This window comes from Falco cherrug, chromosome 7, assembly GCF_023634085.1.
Source record: "Falco cherrug isolate bFalChe1 chromosome 7, bFalChe1.pri, whole genome shotgun sequence".
Classification (NCBI taxonomy): domain Eukaryota; kingdom Metazoa; phylum Chordata; class Aves; order Falconiformes; family Falconidae; genus Falco; species Falco cherrug.
This window is the reverse complement of record NC_073703.1, coordinates 27,093,923-27,110,492: the sequence shown is the minus strand read 5'-3', so window position 1 is coordinate 27,110,492 and position 16,570 is coordinate 27,093,923. Positions and strand designations below refer to the sequence as shown.

Sequence of the window (16,570 nt, the reverse complement as noted above, 5' to 3'; positions counted from 1 at the left end):
GAGTCACAGTGAACATTAATTGGCAAAGCATAATAAAAGAAGGCAACTGGGGGAACCAGAGGCAGCTATATCAAAGGGAATATCTGTCTTTCAAAAAAAGAAGTTAAAGATAAGGAGAACTTGGTCTTTCACCATGCTGAATTGAACTGACAGGTAGTTATCTACAGAAGATACTGGAAATGTGGGTGAGGTTTTTTCTTTGGACAGGAAAGGTCTGGAGGAGATTTGTGAGGTGTTACCTACTGATGGCAGTATACAATCTGTTTGCAGACAGCGTTATGCAGACTGGGCGAGGCGAGGTAGGAGGAACAAGGACATGGTCCTTTGAAACTCTGAGAAGGCTGGGAGGTGGAAATCTTACTGAGGGAGCAGTCAGAAAGGTGGGAAAGAGTCAGGGCCTGGCAGCACAGACTTCTGCAGGAGCAGCTGGTTTGGCTTACAGCACAGAGCAGCCTGTTGGCACATGAACCCAGCCCCTTTTCAATGAAACTGAGCAAAAACCTGCTGCAGCCACTCATGGGCATTGGGACCAGTTGAGCAGACTGGTGCTACCCCAAAGCACCTGCATCAGGTGTGGAACAGACAGGGGACCCTTGGTGCTGTGCTGGCATCACCATGAGCATGGCTTGGGGGCAGGAGCAGGACAAGTACATCGGGGTGGGGATGGAAACCGGGTACAAGAGGTGGGAGCTGAACTGCTGAGGGTGTAAACCCAAACGCAGGAGGGAGTGCACCAGCACTTCTGAATGCACTGGCTGACCATCGGCCAGGACTTGCAGAGGGATGAGGAGGCGAAGCTGGAGAGCCACCCCTGTGGAAGTCAGCGGTGAGGGCTAAGAGCCGCCACTGAGGTGAAAGGAGGGGAAAGGCTCAGCGACGGCGGGTTCAGGAGTGGAGAGGAACCCACTCTGCTGAAGACCTCTGGGGGAGAGCCCGCCATGTTTGGTGTCTCCATAGCAACTGGCAGGCGGGCGCCGCCATCTTGTTTACTATCACCATAGCAACGAGCCCGCCCGGGCCGGAGGCGCCATCTTGTTTGGTGTCTCCACAGCAACGAGAGCGGCCGGGCCGGAGCCATGGCGGGCAGGGGGCGGTTGGAGGAGCTGGAGCTCAGCGCCGAGGAGACGGAGCGGCTCCAGCGGGCTTTCCGCGACAAGCAGTTCCAGGCGCTGTTCGCCGAGTACGCGGCGGAGCTAGCCGACCCGGAGCAGCGCCGGCTGTACGAGGAGGAGGTGGCGGCCCTGGAGCGGGAGCGCGGCATGGAGGTGCGCTTCGTCCACCCCGAGGCAGGCTACGTGCTGCGCACCAGCCAGGCCGGCTCCCGCCGCTGCTACCTCAACGTCTGCAGCAACCCGCACGTCGGGGCGCCGCAGGCCCGCGCCGAGCCCGGCGGCCATCGCTGGGCCCTTCCCTACAGCCTGGCCCCGGGCCGTGAGGAGCTGGACCACGGCGGCCGCCGCCGCCTGGTCTACGACGTGGTTTTCCACCCGGCGGCCCTCCGCCTGGCCGCCCGCAGCGCCCGGTTCCGCCGCCTGCTCAGCGACACGGCGCTGGAGGCCGTGGAGCGCCACTGCGCCGTGCAGCTCGACCGCGCCAACGCCGCCGTCCTCCGCGGCACCAAGTACAAGGGCGTCCCGCAAGCGCCCGTCATCCGCACCCCGCTGCCCGGCGCCGCCCCGCCGCCCGCCGCCGCCGACTCCCCGCTGCCGCCCTTCCCCCTCCCGCCGCCCGCCGCCCCGCCGCCGCCCGCCACCGCCCCGCCGGCGGCCCAGCCCCCCGGCCCCACCGCGCCGCGCTGGAGCATCCGCCACCGCTCCTACGTGGACCTGCAGGACTACCGCTGCTGCCGGGACTCGGCGCCCAGCCCCGTGCCGCGGGAGCTGGTGGTGACGGTGGAGCTGCCGCTGCTGCGCTCGGCCGCCCAGGCCACGCTGGAGATCCGCGGCCGGGAGCTGCGGCTCGACTCGCAGCGTCCCGCCTACCGCCTGCGCCTCCGCCTCCCCTACGACGTGGACGAGAGCGGCGGGCGGGCCACCTTCAACAGGGCCCAGCGGCAGCTGCTGGTCACGCTGCCCGTGCTGCCGCCACCCGCCCCGCAGGAGCCGCCAGGCCCGGCCGCCGAGCGGCTGGAGGAGGCCGAGCCCGGGGCGGAGGCGCTGGGCCAGCCGTCGGCGGCAAAGGCGGGCGGCGCGGCGGCCTCTCCCGCGGGCCCCGGCGACGGGCAGCCCGCCGAGCCACCCGCGGGCCCCGACCCAACGCCGCCCTGCTCCGGCGCCGCCTTCCCCGCCGCGGGTGCCGGCCTCGGCGGGGCCGCCCCTCCGTGCCCTCCCGAGGGCCCGGCCCCGCAGGCCGCAGAGGGCAGCCCCAGCGAGATGGCTCTTCCCCGGGGCGCCGGCAGCCTCGAGGCCGCCGTGTGCCCTCCCTTCCAGTGCAGGCAGGATGAGGCCTCCCTCACGCTGCTCCTGCATGTGCCTGGCATCCAGCCCCAGAGCCTCAGCGGGGACGTGGGCCCGAACCACTACAGCCTCTGCTTCTCAAGTGACAGTGGTGCCTATGCCCTCTTCTTACAGTTTCCTCCCTCAAACAGGCTGGCATCCCCCGAGACCAGCGTTAGCGTGTCTGCCCACAATGCTGCCATTGGGCTCGCCAAGGCCCCCGGCAGCACCGGGCCCTGGGAGAAGTTCTGCTTCGGCCTTGACACCTCCGCTCTGCAGGTAATGGCTTCAGAATGGCAGGGTTTGATGCATCACGATCCCCAGAGCACGACCGCTTTGCTGCGGTGTGCGACTTCTCTTTGGATTTGTCTGTGAACTGTGTCTCAGGGAGGTGTTAGGTGAATGGTTTGAGTTCAGAAGAAGCTGGTAGTGACGGAAACTGCCTTTCTGACAGAGCTGTTACCGGATGTAAGTGGAATGACCTAATTAGTGCTGGTCTTGTACCAGCAGTACAAAGGTCACATCACAAAGCTGACATCTTTGTCCTTGGAACTGAAGTGACTTCTGCCTCCTGTGCTGATTTTTTTTTTTCTAAGGGAAATTTTGATGATGAGTGAAAACAAAGCCTGCCCAATGTCCTTAGCGTTGGCTTTTAAAGCTGGGTAAATTGCTCATGCAGACTATTCACGCGAAGAAAGGAGATGTTTATAATACACCAGCTGTAAACACACATGTGTACAGCATCACGAAATGCAGCCATGTGAGGGGAGTGTAGCTGTGTGGCTGTTAAAGGCCAGAGTTCCCATCTACAGCCGCAGGAACACTCATTAGTTCAAGAGCAGTACAGCAAACAGCAGCTGTGAACTGCTGTCAATTGCTGTTTTGCTGGGCTAGTTCTTCATCTTCTTACCAGTCTGAATATGAGCCTAGTTTAGATGTTTTATTATTTTATGGGTTGTTAGGTAGCAATGTTCCCTGTGGCAGGAGGCAGTTGGCACGCTTGCTGCATCTGGCTGACAGTGCCTGCGGAGAAGTGGCAGCGTCCCTGCAAAGGGATGCTCACTTTGCGCCACTTGCTGTCAAGGAGCATCCACACAAGTTTTGTGGAGAACTAATGTTATTCTGTAAGCTCAGAGTTTCAAACAACTTATCATGAGCAGGGATTAAGACTGAACAATTCTTGTGTAACCTTTCAGCCTTGTGATTTGGAGTTTGTCTTCTATTTTAGAGCAATAAAATCCTTTGCGGTTTGGATTGTGTACCATGGGAGTGCAAGTCCAGAAAACTGGCAGGCTTAAAGTATATCCACCAGGATGGTGGCTTGGAGTATCTTAATTGCTCCATCCCTACAAATAGAAAATACTGAGTGCTTCTGAAAGAGATCCAATTAGTATATGTGCAGCTGAATCTTCACATTTTATTTCCCATTTAGCAGGCTGCATACCTTTTCTTTAACAGCAACTTCTTTGAAGGAGGAGCTGATCATTTTGGGTAAGTATCAAAGATGATGAGTTTATTGAGAACCACTTATGCTGAACTGTTGGCAGTGCATTTCCTTTGCTTTTACTGGAGTGGGAGCCTGCAAGTCTGTGCACATGGGGCCGTGAAACATTTGGCATTACTGTTAACTGGTGTGATCAAGTACTAGGTGCTGATGCGATGTCAAATAAGCTGTTGAGCAAACTATCACCCCTTTTCTGTATAGATACTAAAGTCGTGGGGTAGAAACTACAGGCATTTTAGCCGCTTTTCCAGATAGTCTGAATATCTTTCATCATGTGCTGTGTGTGGTGTGTCCATCTGTGTGCTTCCTTGTTATTTTACGGCATGCAGGCCTAAAAGCAGTTTTTAAGGGAAGCTTTCTGTGACTCCGTGTGGGGATGTAGCTGAGAATTGTCTGGGAACAGGAAGTTCTGCTGCATTATCTCTTTAGTACTGTGATTGACAGATGTTTCTGCATGCTTTGATCTCAGTCTAATGACTGAAAGTGTTTGGTATTGCATTCATTATTATGAGTGGGGGAACATCTTTTGATTGAAAGTTGTTAAAAGGCCATCCAGTAACGAGATTTTGGTCAGTATTACCATTTTGTGAGTTAAAGAAACATTTATGCTGAATTTATTATATATTGCAAAATATTTTGGGTGGAGTAGCAGGAGGTGGAGACTGGGCATTAGTCACAGGCTTCCCAGCCATTCATTCATGTAGCAGACTAAAAAAGATTGATTTTTTCTGGCATGCAGTCCTTTTGGATACCGGGCCTGCAGATTGAAGCAGCTGAAATAATCTGAAGTAATTTGTTCTGTTTGCCTTTTTTAGCTGTGCTGTTTCCCAAAAGTGCCTGTGCCAGTGCCAATAGCTGCATTCACTCAGAGTGAAGTGAGAAAAATTAATATTTAATTAGAGCTACTATTACATGCTGTCTTCTGTCCATTAACTATTTGCTTGTGGTAGCTTCTCTTCTACTTACGTTGATTTCTTCAATTTGTCTGCTGTCATCTCTGGTGGTTTTCTACTTTGAATCTCTTTCCATAAATTAGAGTTATGGTTCTTGCATTGAGATCTGCAGTGAGTTGCATCAGTCATAGCAGAGTGTTTTAGGAACGCACGCGGTATCAGCACCCTGTTTAATCACTTCAGGGAGCTTTTGGTGGCCTAGGTGAGTAGGAGTTTTGTCCTGCATCTCCCAGTCACGCTGGTGTCTGCTTGTTTGTACTCTCTTCTCCCACAGTAGTGTTGCCAGAGGATAATGCACAGCGAAAGAGGAGGCCAGTGTTCTTTACAGCTATGAAATTCCTACTCCACTGTCTTCTGGGAAGTTGCTTCTTTCTGGAGACTAAGGGTTTCTGTGTTTTTTCATGGAACAGATTCCTTGCTGGGTTAGTTACTTCAGAAATCTGCCCAACTCAGCGAGAGCTTGTGTCCCAGTGGCTGTTAAGAGTACCCTGTTAGGCTGCCTGTGCAATTATCTCCCGTTAAGCTGCCAAACAGCCAGGAAAATGTGACGGTAATTGTTCACCACATAAGCAGAATGCATCTCGTCAGCAGCCTCGTCCCTGGACTATGATGTAGCTCAGTGCATAATCGCTTGATTTTGATTGCCTGTGCACCTCTGCCCAGATCAACACGTGCAGTAACAGTGCCGGTAATTGCACAGCCCTGCCTTGTATGCCTGTGATGTTCCTGTTAGTGCACCGGCCTCTTTTCTTGTTGGGAATTGGTTTGATCCAGATACTGGTAGAAGAATGAGTTGAGCTTGTCCTTAGGATGCCATTCTTGAAACAGAATTTCAAGGACTGGTTTTGCTTTTGTAGTCAGATATGTTTGAATCCCTGTGCTGAAAGGCGATATATTTAGAGCTCCGTTTCCATAGATGCTGAGCAGTCTGAATTCCCACCCCAGCAAGTGCTTATTTTCAGCAAGTCTTTGCAGTGCAACAGTTCTCCCTGGACTTTAACTGTGTCATTGCAAGTGTTCCCTCCTTTGATAGCTGTTGATGTTGCTTTGGTTTTACTGCTTTCCCGTACAATAGATAGTCGGCTCTCTGCTGACTGAGCTCTAACTTCTTATCAGCGGTTGCAGCCATTGCTTCTCTCTCTCTCTGAGTAGTTTCGCTCCTTGGCTAAACCATAATGTCCACATGCTTGTTACATCCTGTAAAAAGAAAGATTCCGTAAGTTTGGACTTCATGGACTGGGGTTATGTGTTTCAGGAGTTCAAAAATTATCTTTTGTCAGCGGCTTTGTGCTCCATCACTGTGCCAGAGACCACACAGCGTTGGTCTTTCTGCAGGGCTTCCTCCAGGCCCTATTTTTCCAGGGGAATAGAGACTCATGACCTGAGGAGTTGCCCAGCTGCCCTGTTGCCAGAGTCACCATCTGCTTTTTTCCTCGAAGGACCAGCTGTGGACGGTGCTCCCTCCGTTACTCTTTATTAGTGGATGAACTGCAATACCTTCTACATCTCTTGCTCCCATTTGTTCAGATCCTGAGAGCTCAGGCCTAGGAAACTCCTGCCTCAGAGAGTTCGCCTTCTTTTTAAGACAACAGAGCTTGAGGAGTAAATGATGAAAAAAGAATGGTTGATAGTTAAATAACCATTAATAAAATTTGTAAGCCTGCCAGGCAAGGTTTCTGAGAACAGCTTGTCCCAGAACGTCCTGGTGTACAGCAGAGCTGGAGTTGGGCAATTACAGAAATCATGCCTTTGTAAAGCACTGTCTTTTAATGTTTGGTCTCCTGGGGTTAAATGCTCAATACTTAGAAACAAAGCCTGGTGTTCTGGTGGGTGTATCTGAATTACTGCAACTTGGAGGCTCAGTTATACTAGCATGTGAAACAGATAATTAATTCTGCCTGCAGTTTTTGGGTCATGTGTGCTCATTTTCATGTGATTAGAAAAAGTTGGGTTAAAGTATAATTCCCTTTCATGCTGATCAACACCCTTCCTGACCTGCTTGATGGACTGAAATGAGTTTGTTCAGAGGATGTGTGCTCACTCTCCTGGTCAGTGCTTCCCTTTTGTAATAAAAGCCCATGTTCTGTTATGGAGAATATTAAGATTTAACTCACGTAAACCCCCTCCCTGGGCTCCAGAGAACAGCAGGGAGAAAAGTTTTCTCTGCTTTACTATGCATTGAGATTGTGGCTTTTTAATATTTACAGTATGAAAAATATACTGAACATTCCTGATTAGTTCATGGTTTGAACTAAGCATGAGTTATGCTGTTTATGAGGCTTACTTAACGTACATGTCTGAAAGGGAATTCCATAGTGATATGAGAGCTTTCTTTAACTTCTGTGTGAATGTTGATGCTTTCGTGGAGAATGTCTTAGATGGGTATGTTACTGAGCATGGAATAAAGAGATGTGATTTTTCTGCTGGTACAGCCACCAGCGCCTTGTGAAGGAGATCTTTTTGAAGCCTTTGCTGTTTTTTCCTTTGAGAAGCAGTTGGTAAATAACATGGAAGCCCCATGACCTCTGCTCACACCTACCTACTGTCATGGGTTGTTTTCTAATCCCTGGGCTTCTGTCTTCTGCTTTGGCAACAGGTATGCTGTGGTGCAGCTCCTCCAAGACAAATAGCCGCTATGACCTGTTTACACAAAAAACCCCATGGGAATAATATTACTTTTGGTTGCCTTTACAACAGAGGGACTGTCAGTCTTAGAAACTAATCTTCTGTTATCTCATCAAGTATGGTATTTGTCTTGTATGTGCTGTCAGATCTGTTGTGCCCAGGCAGATCCCCTGCTCTCCAGCTGTGCTGGACATGAGCCTGGCATGGGGCTGCCAAGAGGCCACGTATTCCCTGGAAAAGAAGTCATCAACATGCGGCTGCAGGCAGCAGAGCTGTGTTGCTCCCAGAACTGGGAGCATGTGGAAAAGGCCGTGGGCTAGACGTGATCCCGTGGCCATGCTGGGGCTGTTCTTGTACACGGTCATCTCAGAATTAGGGCTCCTGTGGATAAATGTATTGCTTGGTTTGAGAGTCAACCAAGCATGAAACCTAGAGGGCCGTGTTGGCAGGTATAAGATACATCGATGTTTCAAGCCTAGGCCACCTTTCAGGGAGAAATTTGTACTGGAGAGCTGAATGGGTGCTGCAATATTCCCACAAGTCCCAACAGAGGTGCTGGATCTCAGCTGGCTGGGGCAGGCCAGCTGGCTGAACTGCTGCATCTAGGTTTCACCCTTGTTCCCAAGCTATTTTGAGTTGTGTTACATGCTTTCTTTGAAAATCAGGGTTATAATTTTCAATTCCAAGTTACTACAAAGAGTTAATTATGATAGGGGTCACTTCTTAGAAGATGATGCTAGAAACTAGGACTGTTGTGCTTAATCCTACAACAATTTATTTTTGGTTCAGTTAATTCTGTGCTCAGCGTTTCAGGACTCTTGGCAAGTTTTTGGGAGGTCAGAGCAGGACAGAAAAGGAGAACAGAACAAACTTATTGTTTGATTATACTTTTTTTTCCAAAGGAATCTCTTTCCCAAACTACATTAAGAAACGTAATTAGTTTGCTTCTGCTATAAACCAAACTGATTTCTGAATAGCCTTTAATTGGTAGATGCATTATGGGAATAACGTACTCAAATAAAACAGTTATGTCAGGAAACATTATTAACCTACTGATTAAGCTCATGAAAGCTTCTTTTGAGCTGTTTAATCTTTGCAGTCACGAATACCATATAACGTATACCATATTTCACCCACCCCCAGTACAGGTACTTTCATTTGCCATAACTTTGAGCTTCAAATTCTTGTGTCGAGCTGGTTTGCAGTGGGACCCTCCAAACCGAGAGGCCAGGAGGTCCATAGATCCAAGTCCCTTTTCATATTGGCATGAGCCTCTCATTACAGAAGACATGAATAATTTAAGCCTGAAATCTGTCCCGCTTTTAAAACTGTTGCAGCCTGCATGGGAGGTAACTCTGGATGGTAACTGGCTGCGGGTTTGAATAAAATAATGCAGAACAAACTATGCGAGTGCCTAAGGGCAACAGTGGGGGGACTGGCTTTGTGCTGTGTCTGCCGGTGTTGCAGCCGCTGCTGCTATGCACTCTCAGTGCTGTGCAATATGAGGACAATTTCAAATGATGAAGTGTTCTAGAAACCAGAGTCATTCCTGCTAACGTTTATGTTAATTTGGTCTCAGTTTAGTCACAGGGAAAAACGAATGTGTACCAAACAGCAGATGACAGTATGTGCAGGGAAAAACAAATGTAATTCTAAGTTGCTAAGAGAGTGTCATAAATATCAGAAAATAAACAGTTTAAACTGAAGAATTATTTTACAGGGTCATTGAAATCATCTGCAGGTGGTTGTCCTTTGCTGCTCTTCCAAGCCAGAGCAAACAGGCTTTAAAATAAATTCCTGAATCATTTTTTTCAAGGTCTGTGCTTTGATAACATCTGCAGTAATATAAGTGCCTCAGTGTATACTCACAGTGAATGCAAAGTCTGAATTACAGTCACTGGCTGTCTGAACAGGCTAATGATAATCATTATATTGATAACAAACAGCATTGCTTGCGCGTACAGCATGAAGTACCATGATTTATGGCAGACCACTGGGTAGTGCTGTGATAAAATTTTAAATACTTATTTGAAATGTAAGTGTAGTGCTCTGGGAATACGGTGTTGAGCTGGTATGAAACCTGGTAAAATTGGTTTATAGTAATTAGTCAAAATGATAGGAACATTGTCACAAGCAGTTACTTTTTATCCTTGTGTACTGATTAATAGACATTCCATTCAGTTTTTCTTTTTTAACAGCATTTTCTGTGAAGAAAACAAATCATTTTGCTTTTAATCAGGGAGAAAACCTTCAGAAAGATTTATTGGGTTTGTTGCCAAAGGGTGAAGTTGTATTTGGGATGAGGATGAACAACCGTCACTTCTGTAGCCATGGTTCACGGGCAGCACGGGCACTCTCTGTACGGATCTTTCTACCTTGTGTTTACTTGTAAGGGTCCTCCCGGTCTTCTTCATTGCATCTCTACTTTGGTGGGTGTAAATGGTCTCCTGCTATTTCAGAAATGCTTCTGTGAAACCATTCCCGCATTTCATGGGGTGCTAGGTGCTGAGCCCTGTGGCAGAACACTCCCTTTGCTGCTGCAGCTCTTTTTCCACAGCACTGACTTCAGAGGCAACACATCTGCAGAGTCTGCAAGCGACCCTGTAGTTAAAGTTGCTTCAGATAAAGCGATCTAAGGATGTGATTTGCTATATTTTGACATAACAAAGCTTTTCATTACCTGTTGGCTTTTCAAGCATCTCCTGATTTTTGTACCTGGGATTTCTTCTTATTGTTACGCTGCTTACAGACATGAGTGAGGTCAGGCACCAACTTTGTTAAGAGCACAAACGCACAGTAAGACAGTCTTTTCACAAAAGGCTTATGGTCTCACTAGACAAGACAAATGCAGGCTCAGAGGGGGGGAAAAAGATTGTTTTCCCCATTTTAGATAGGAAAAATGGAGGCAAAGAGATTTGCTCACAGTCATAGCAGTTTGGGAGAAAGCAGAGAATTGAAGCAAGATTGCTGAGACCCAAACCCCATGGTGATTCTTTTCCTAAAGGGGTGTTGGGATGTGGAGATTTTGTAGCAGAGATTTTGGAAGAAAAACAGTAACAAACTGCTCTCTCTTGCTCTCTCTCTCTCTCTCAATAAATAAATAAATAAATAAATAAATAAAACTGAACTCAAACTGTGAGTGTCCAGCTATTAGGAAAGAGTTCTTGCTCTTAAAATGAAAACATGGAGTGCAAAGGAGTTGAGGTGTCATCTAAAGGTGAATTATGGGCAGGTGACTTCGGTTTCTGAGCTGGGTGTGGAGAGTCGCGCTGGAGCAGAGGGTGCTTTGCTGCTCCTCCCTTTAAAGCCAAGGCACGATACCAGGACAGGCTGCACTGCCGTTGCGCTCGGCACTGTGCCGAAAACCCCACAGAAGGGAAGCCAAGCTGTTCTGTCTGTGATGCATGGGCAAACCGATCCTTGGTGGAGATGGAAATGTATCTCCTGGGCTGCCCAAGGCCTTGCCAGCGATCTAGTTCATGACCTTGTGGGAGTTTTGGTGCTGCACAGATTTTTGTGTCTGTACTCCCTGCCTTGTTTCTTTACTGTGACACCTCCTCTTGAACTTTGCAGAATATTTCTATAAGCCTAAAGCACTGGCAGGGTCCCTCTCTGGCAGGCAAGACGATGGAATAAGTACTTTAGGATTTCTATTTAAAAAATATGCAAGAAGTAGGTATGTTACTAGAGGGTTTTCTGTCAGGGCAACCCTGCTGTAGTTTAATCTTTCCACAAATTGTTTCAGCATCCAATGTTGGATGTTTGCCTGGATTGTAGTCTTTCTGGATAGAAAACTAATTCAATCCTCTGGCGCTGAAAACCAGCAATAGGTATTTTACGACTTTCCATATTGTGATTTCTAATTTAAATAGTGAAAAAATGGGATGCTGTTTTATTTTTCCCATACAGAATGTTTTTTTTCCCAAGATGACAGTTAGATTTTGTACCTTAAACACGTGTGGCATCTGGCTGTGCATAAGGCTACATCCACAGGGGGCCAAAAATGTGCAGAAATGCCTTTTTGTGCCCTAGTCCACAAGATGTCAGTGATAATGGAATTTAATTTTCATTGGGATGACAAGAGAGTAGAACTGGACCGAGAAATTTAAAAGTACGACTCAAAGTAAAAGGTTTGCAACTTTTCCCTGCTATTTCCAATTAAATGGTTTGTTGTTAAACAGGAAAGGTAATTGACAGAATATGAGAATAGTCCTCTAGGTTAGATCACTTTTATTGTGCCAACATCTGTCCTGTCTCGCAGCCTACAGCAGATGATTTAGGAAGAATATGAGGACAGGGGAAGCTCTCCAGTTCTTATGAAACAGCCCTTCCAGGACATATTTTAGGACCTTTAATTACCTGTACCTGATTTAAATCTTTAAACCTGTAGTAACATGTTTCACATTGTTTGTGAACTGCGTATTAACAGCCTCAAAACATGTCCCAGACTGTTGTTTCTGTGTACCTCCCTGTTTCTTCCAACTGGTGTTTATGCTTGCCTAAACGGAGACCTGAGAAGCCTCCATAGATAGATGTGTAACGGATCTAGCCATGCATGTTTCATAGCTTGTGCTTTAGAAGGTCTGATCTTGAAGGCTGAGGGTTCAAAGATCCCGCAGTGACTGTCCAAGGAGGTGTTTGCATTTTCCTGAAGTAAGACACTGAAACATCCATAAAAGCATAATGTCTTCCTGATGTTAAGGCAGGCGAGGGCAGTGGAACAGTGTTGGTCCAAATCATTCCTCACAGGGAGACTAAATCTATATATTAGTCACATTATCGAAAGAGACAAGACATATGTTTCTTTTATCTTTGTGTATGATGCCAATCCATACTTTAAATCAAAACCAGCTATGCACTGGTCTTCAATTAATTTCACCTTGTTACTTCTAAATGTCTGACTTAGAATTTCTCTACCGAGATATGAGTGTGCTGTGAAGCTTGTGTTGTGAATTGGGGTCCTGGCATTGTTTGGAGTGAGTTTCTTGCTCTGATATCACTGTAGTATGGGAAGAACGTAACCTGCTCTTTCTTTTCTTTAGGAGAGATTGTTTGTCAGTGAAGAAAACGTTGATGAATTTCTAGGCACTGTTTTATGCCCTTCCTTTTGCTCCCAATCAGCGCTGGAAAGTCAGCCATTAATTGAAGTGCTTGATGTTACTGAGGACAGAATTCAAATCAGGTTGAAGGTAAGGATCTCCCTGGCAGTGGTACATATTGCTGACTGATTTGTGTACTTCAGCAAGATCATATCAAATCTGACTGAAACATTCCTGTTTTGTCTTGATATAGCAGGGAAGACCCTGGAGTAGGGTGTATTTGCAAGTGTAAATGTCAGTTTTTAGAAGCATAGGTTCACGTTTGTGCCGTTTAATGTGATCAAGGGATTGAAACCTCCCGTATTTAATTTGGGAGATGGAGAACTGCAATACAGTCATTAAAGACAGAGCTTTCTCCTTGCAGGAATACAGCATGGCTTGCACATGCTAAATTTCTCACTGGTATTACAGTAAAAGAATGACTAAGTAACTGGCTTGTAGCCCTCCTTCAAAGGGACCCCAAGTGCTTCCAGGTCAGAGCTGATGACAACATGCTGCAAACAAATCATGGAAGATGTCATCAGAATAAAACCCAGAATGTTCTTAAAATGGAAATAAAGAGGTAAATAATCCACGTCCTTCAAATGCCCAAGAGTTTGGGCTCATGTACTGAGCCCATGGTTAAAGAATGCCAGCTTCTGCACAGACACCTTTCTGGATGAAAAAGAAGTGAACTTACCCCAGGGACCTGAGGCCAGGAGGGGAGTGGAGAGGCAGAGAACCTGGCTGCTGGGGACGTGGAACGGAAAGGGCTCTTTAAGATGGACAGAGGGTGCTTGGTCACGGCCACTGCTTCATGCTGTCTGCCATGTAGCACAGGTGGGAAAACCGTGAGGATTTTGTTTCTGAAGAACCAGGTCTCATTATCTTTATGCGGTCCAAATGTTTGAATATGTGGTGGTTTCCTGTTTAGATAATTAAATATGGGACTATTCACTGTAAAAGCTGGTCTCAATTTCACTCTTTGTAATGCATGAGGCCTCATTCAGGCTACCCTTCTTTCTCAGTCACCCTGACTATATAAAGGATGCAAGGTAGTCTGTTTCTGAAGTCTGCCGCAGGATTAAAACAACCTCCCTTTGCAAAAGAGGAGATGGAGAGAAAAAGAAAACAAAATATTAGTTTTGTAAAGAGGAAAATGTGAAGGCAAAACCCCCACAATCAACTGGTATTTCTTGGTAGACACTGTATCAGAAATTCATTTAAAACTTTTCGTAAAGGAATGATAATGTGCAGGGACAATTAGATTAGTTCTCTGGCCATGAACTGGAGACTGCAGATATAGTTAATGTGCAGATGGCTTCTTGGAAAGCAAGTTCAGACAAAGCATGCAACCTCTGGAACTAAGCTGGAGGACTGAGGAGTTTACCCTAAAGATAGTGGCTACAGCATTATTTGACAGGCTTAACTTTTGTAGCTAGTGTGGATTGTACATTAAAGTTTAAAATTCAAATTGTTAGAGAGCAGATGGTTTGGTATCTAAGAAAGGGAAGCTGAGGTATCTTAGATCATCACACTTTCATGTGGGAGAATCATCCAGAGCTGGGGAGGACTTACTAGTGTTTCTTTCGTTTCTTGCTGGAGTGAGCAGTGGCTTTGGGGTCAGAGGGGGCTGGGTGTGTGAGAGAGCATTGAATTGATGAATCCAGCTGCTCCTGGACAGATGTCTGCCTGATCCTGCCTGCCCACTGAGAGGGATGTATGAGTTACCAGCTGTTTTTTGCTAAAACTGTCAACAGCTGATGGTGAAATTGGCTAACTGCTATTTAGGCAGCACCGGGTCTCTCGGTTCACACTCTCCCGAGGCAAACCGCAGCAATCACTGGATTAATTTACTCGGTCTGATTGAGAAAGACAGCTTGCTTACCAGTTACCCCTTTCACATAAGGCAGGACAGTAATTTCCCTAATTGTGAGGTTAAAACACACTTCTTGCCACGAAAAGTTTAGATCCCTTCCCTGATTCTGTGGCCCGAGATGTTGAAAACAGCCTGGGTGTGGTGGCTCTCCAGCCTTCCCCGCTGTTAATTGCGCTGGAGGCTGTGGCCAGTTGGCAGCTGCCCAGCAGCATTTCCTATCGCAGAGGAAACCCTCGGGAGGCAAACGGCCTCCCTGCCACTCATTCCCACGTGCGGTACAAAAATCAGGAAAACCTCAGCACCGTACTGGCTTGGCTTTCTGGAAGTCGACTTTGGAGAAACAAGTGTCTTGGCTTGTCTTTACAGCAGTTTTGTGTGTCCAGTCTGTTCCAATTAAAAAACAATTAATTTATTTTCTTGACAGCCGCAGGAAGCAGTCCCTTCTGAATGTGATGGAAAAGAAGAAATGCTTAACAGCTCAGGAGGAGATCTCGCTGAAAAGACAAACAGCGAGTACCCTCAAACAAAGGCAGAAACAAACTGTACTGCAGCTGACACAGTCGAAGGAGAACGTGGTACAGAAACCAACAAAACTTCCACATCTTTTGCAACAGCTGAAACAATAGGAAAAGTAGGTTGTAGTTCACACCATTGTTTGCAGCATGAACTTTCTGACACCAGTTCAGCAATTCCCAGTGAATCTAGGATAAAGGAACCAGATTTAGAAAGTGCTGTCGTAGTAGGAGAAACGGCGGTGGCCGCAGACTCTGAAAAACAAGCAGGCCTTCTGCTGGGGGGGCAGGCAAAAGCGGAAGGGGGCGAAGGGGCTGCGCCCACAGGGCTGGCGCGGGGGAACCAGCACAGCTCAAACAGCAGACCAGTCTCCCCGCTCCTGCGAGAAGTGAACACACAGGATGGGAGCGTGCACATTGTTAGGGATCACGTAACGCGCTGCCCAGTCGTGTTTCAGAACCCTTTGCTGTATGAGTTGGACTAGTTTAATTATTGTAGGATTTCCTTCTGTTGTTTGATACTTACTGCAACTTCCACAAGCTGGTTTGACTTCAGGGCTAAGAGTAGGACAACGGGTTCCTACTGAAACCGTTTTGTTTACATGTCAATGTAGAATACTTACAATAATTCTATAAATCTAATACTTTTTTTTGTTAGTTTTTGAAGTTAATAGGTCTGAGTTTTCTCATCACATGTATGGGCCGAAATAGTTTTACTGACAAGGAGGATACAGTTGAAGGTGAATCTGAGCTTGTGGAAGAAAATGCATCTTTATTGTTTACATTACTTTCTTGGTCTCTTGCTACATTACAGGGAGTGTTTCTATATACCCTCCTTCTAACGGCTTCCTCAGGAACTGCTGGTTTTAGTCCACCTAGAAATAAGCATTATTCATCATTTTTTCAAACCTTTCATTTGGGGTAACTGCAGGATTAGACTTGCAGTGATTTTTAGCAATCAAATGAAATTTCTAATTACACAGAGAAGTTCTAATTAGTTTCTTAGAAATAGTCAACATTCATGCCATGTATTCCATCCTAGTACGTTATTTAGATCTGCAGCACCCAGACAGACCCCAGTCCGTCAATTGAACACATTTGATTGCACAACAAAAACACCCTCTCTGTTGTACGGCTGCTATGTGTATATGCAATTTGTAAAATGGATTGACTTCATCCAGATCGAATTTACTTTTTGAAAAGTTCCCCACAAGCCGCAGTGTGCTGTTCCCTGTATTGCTCTCAAGTGTGATAACCAAAAGAGCCTATTAATAAACTTTCGGTTCCCTTTCTCACTGCTTCCAAAATAACTTATGTTTTCTTTTGAGTTGTACAAGACACGAATGTGCTTTGACAAAAATTAAATTTGACTTGTTTCACAACTGCTCTGGAATTACTCTTTACATTTCTCTGTGGAATGCGAGTGCTTGCAGAAGGGCGGGGGTGTACATGGTGCAAGTTTTACTTTTCTAAGTTCAGCGGAAGCCACAGCTGCCAAAAGCATCTGCCTGACCCTCTACGGCAGCGCAGCTGCAGGGGGTAAGTGGTTTCCTGGGCTTTTTACCCTGATCAGCTCCGTCGCAG

General features: G+C 47.0%; 1 protein-coding gene across 1 annotated transcript; it reads left to right on the top strand.

The window, feature by feature from the left end:
- The first annotated feature begins 124 nt into the window (after positions 1-124).
- DNAAF2 (dynein axonemal assembly factor 2) lies at positions 125-16,372 on the top strand. Its single transcript, XM_055716698.1, has 3 exons — positions 125-2,714; positions 12,560-12,706; positions 14,899-16,372. The coding sequence occupies exons 1-3, from the start codon at positions 1,077-1,079 to the stop codon at positions 15,469-15,471; spliced, it is 2,358 nt and encodes a 785-aa protein (XP_055572673.1). The 5' UTR covers positions 125-1,076; the 3' UTR covers positions 15,472-16,372.
- Positions 16,373-16,570: the final 198 nt, after the last annotated feature.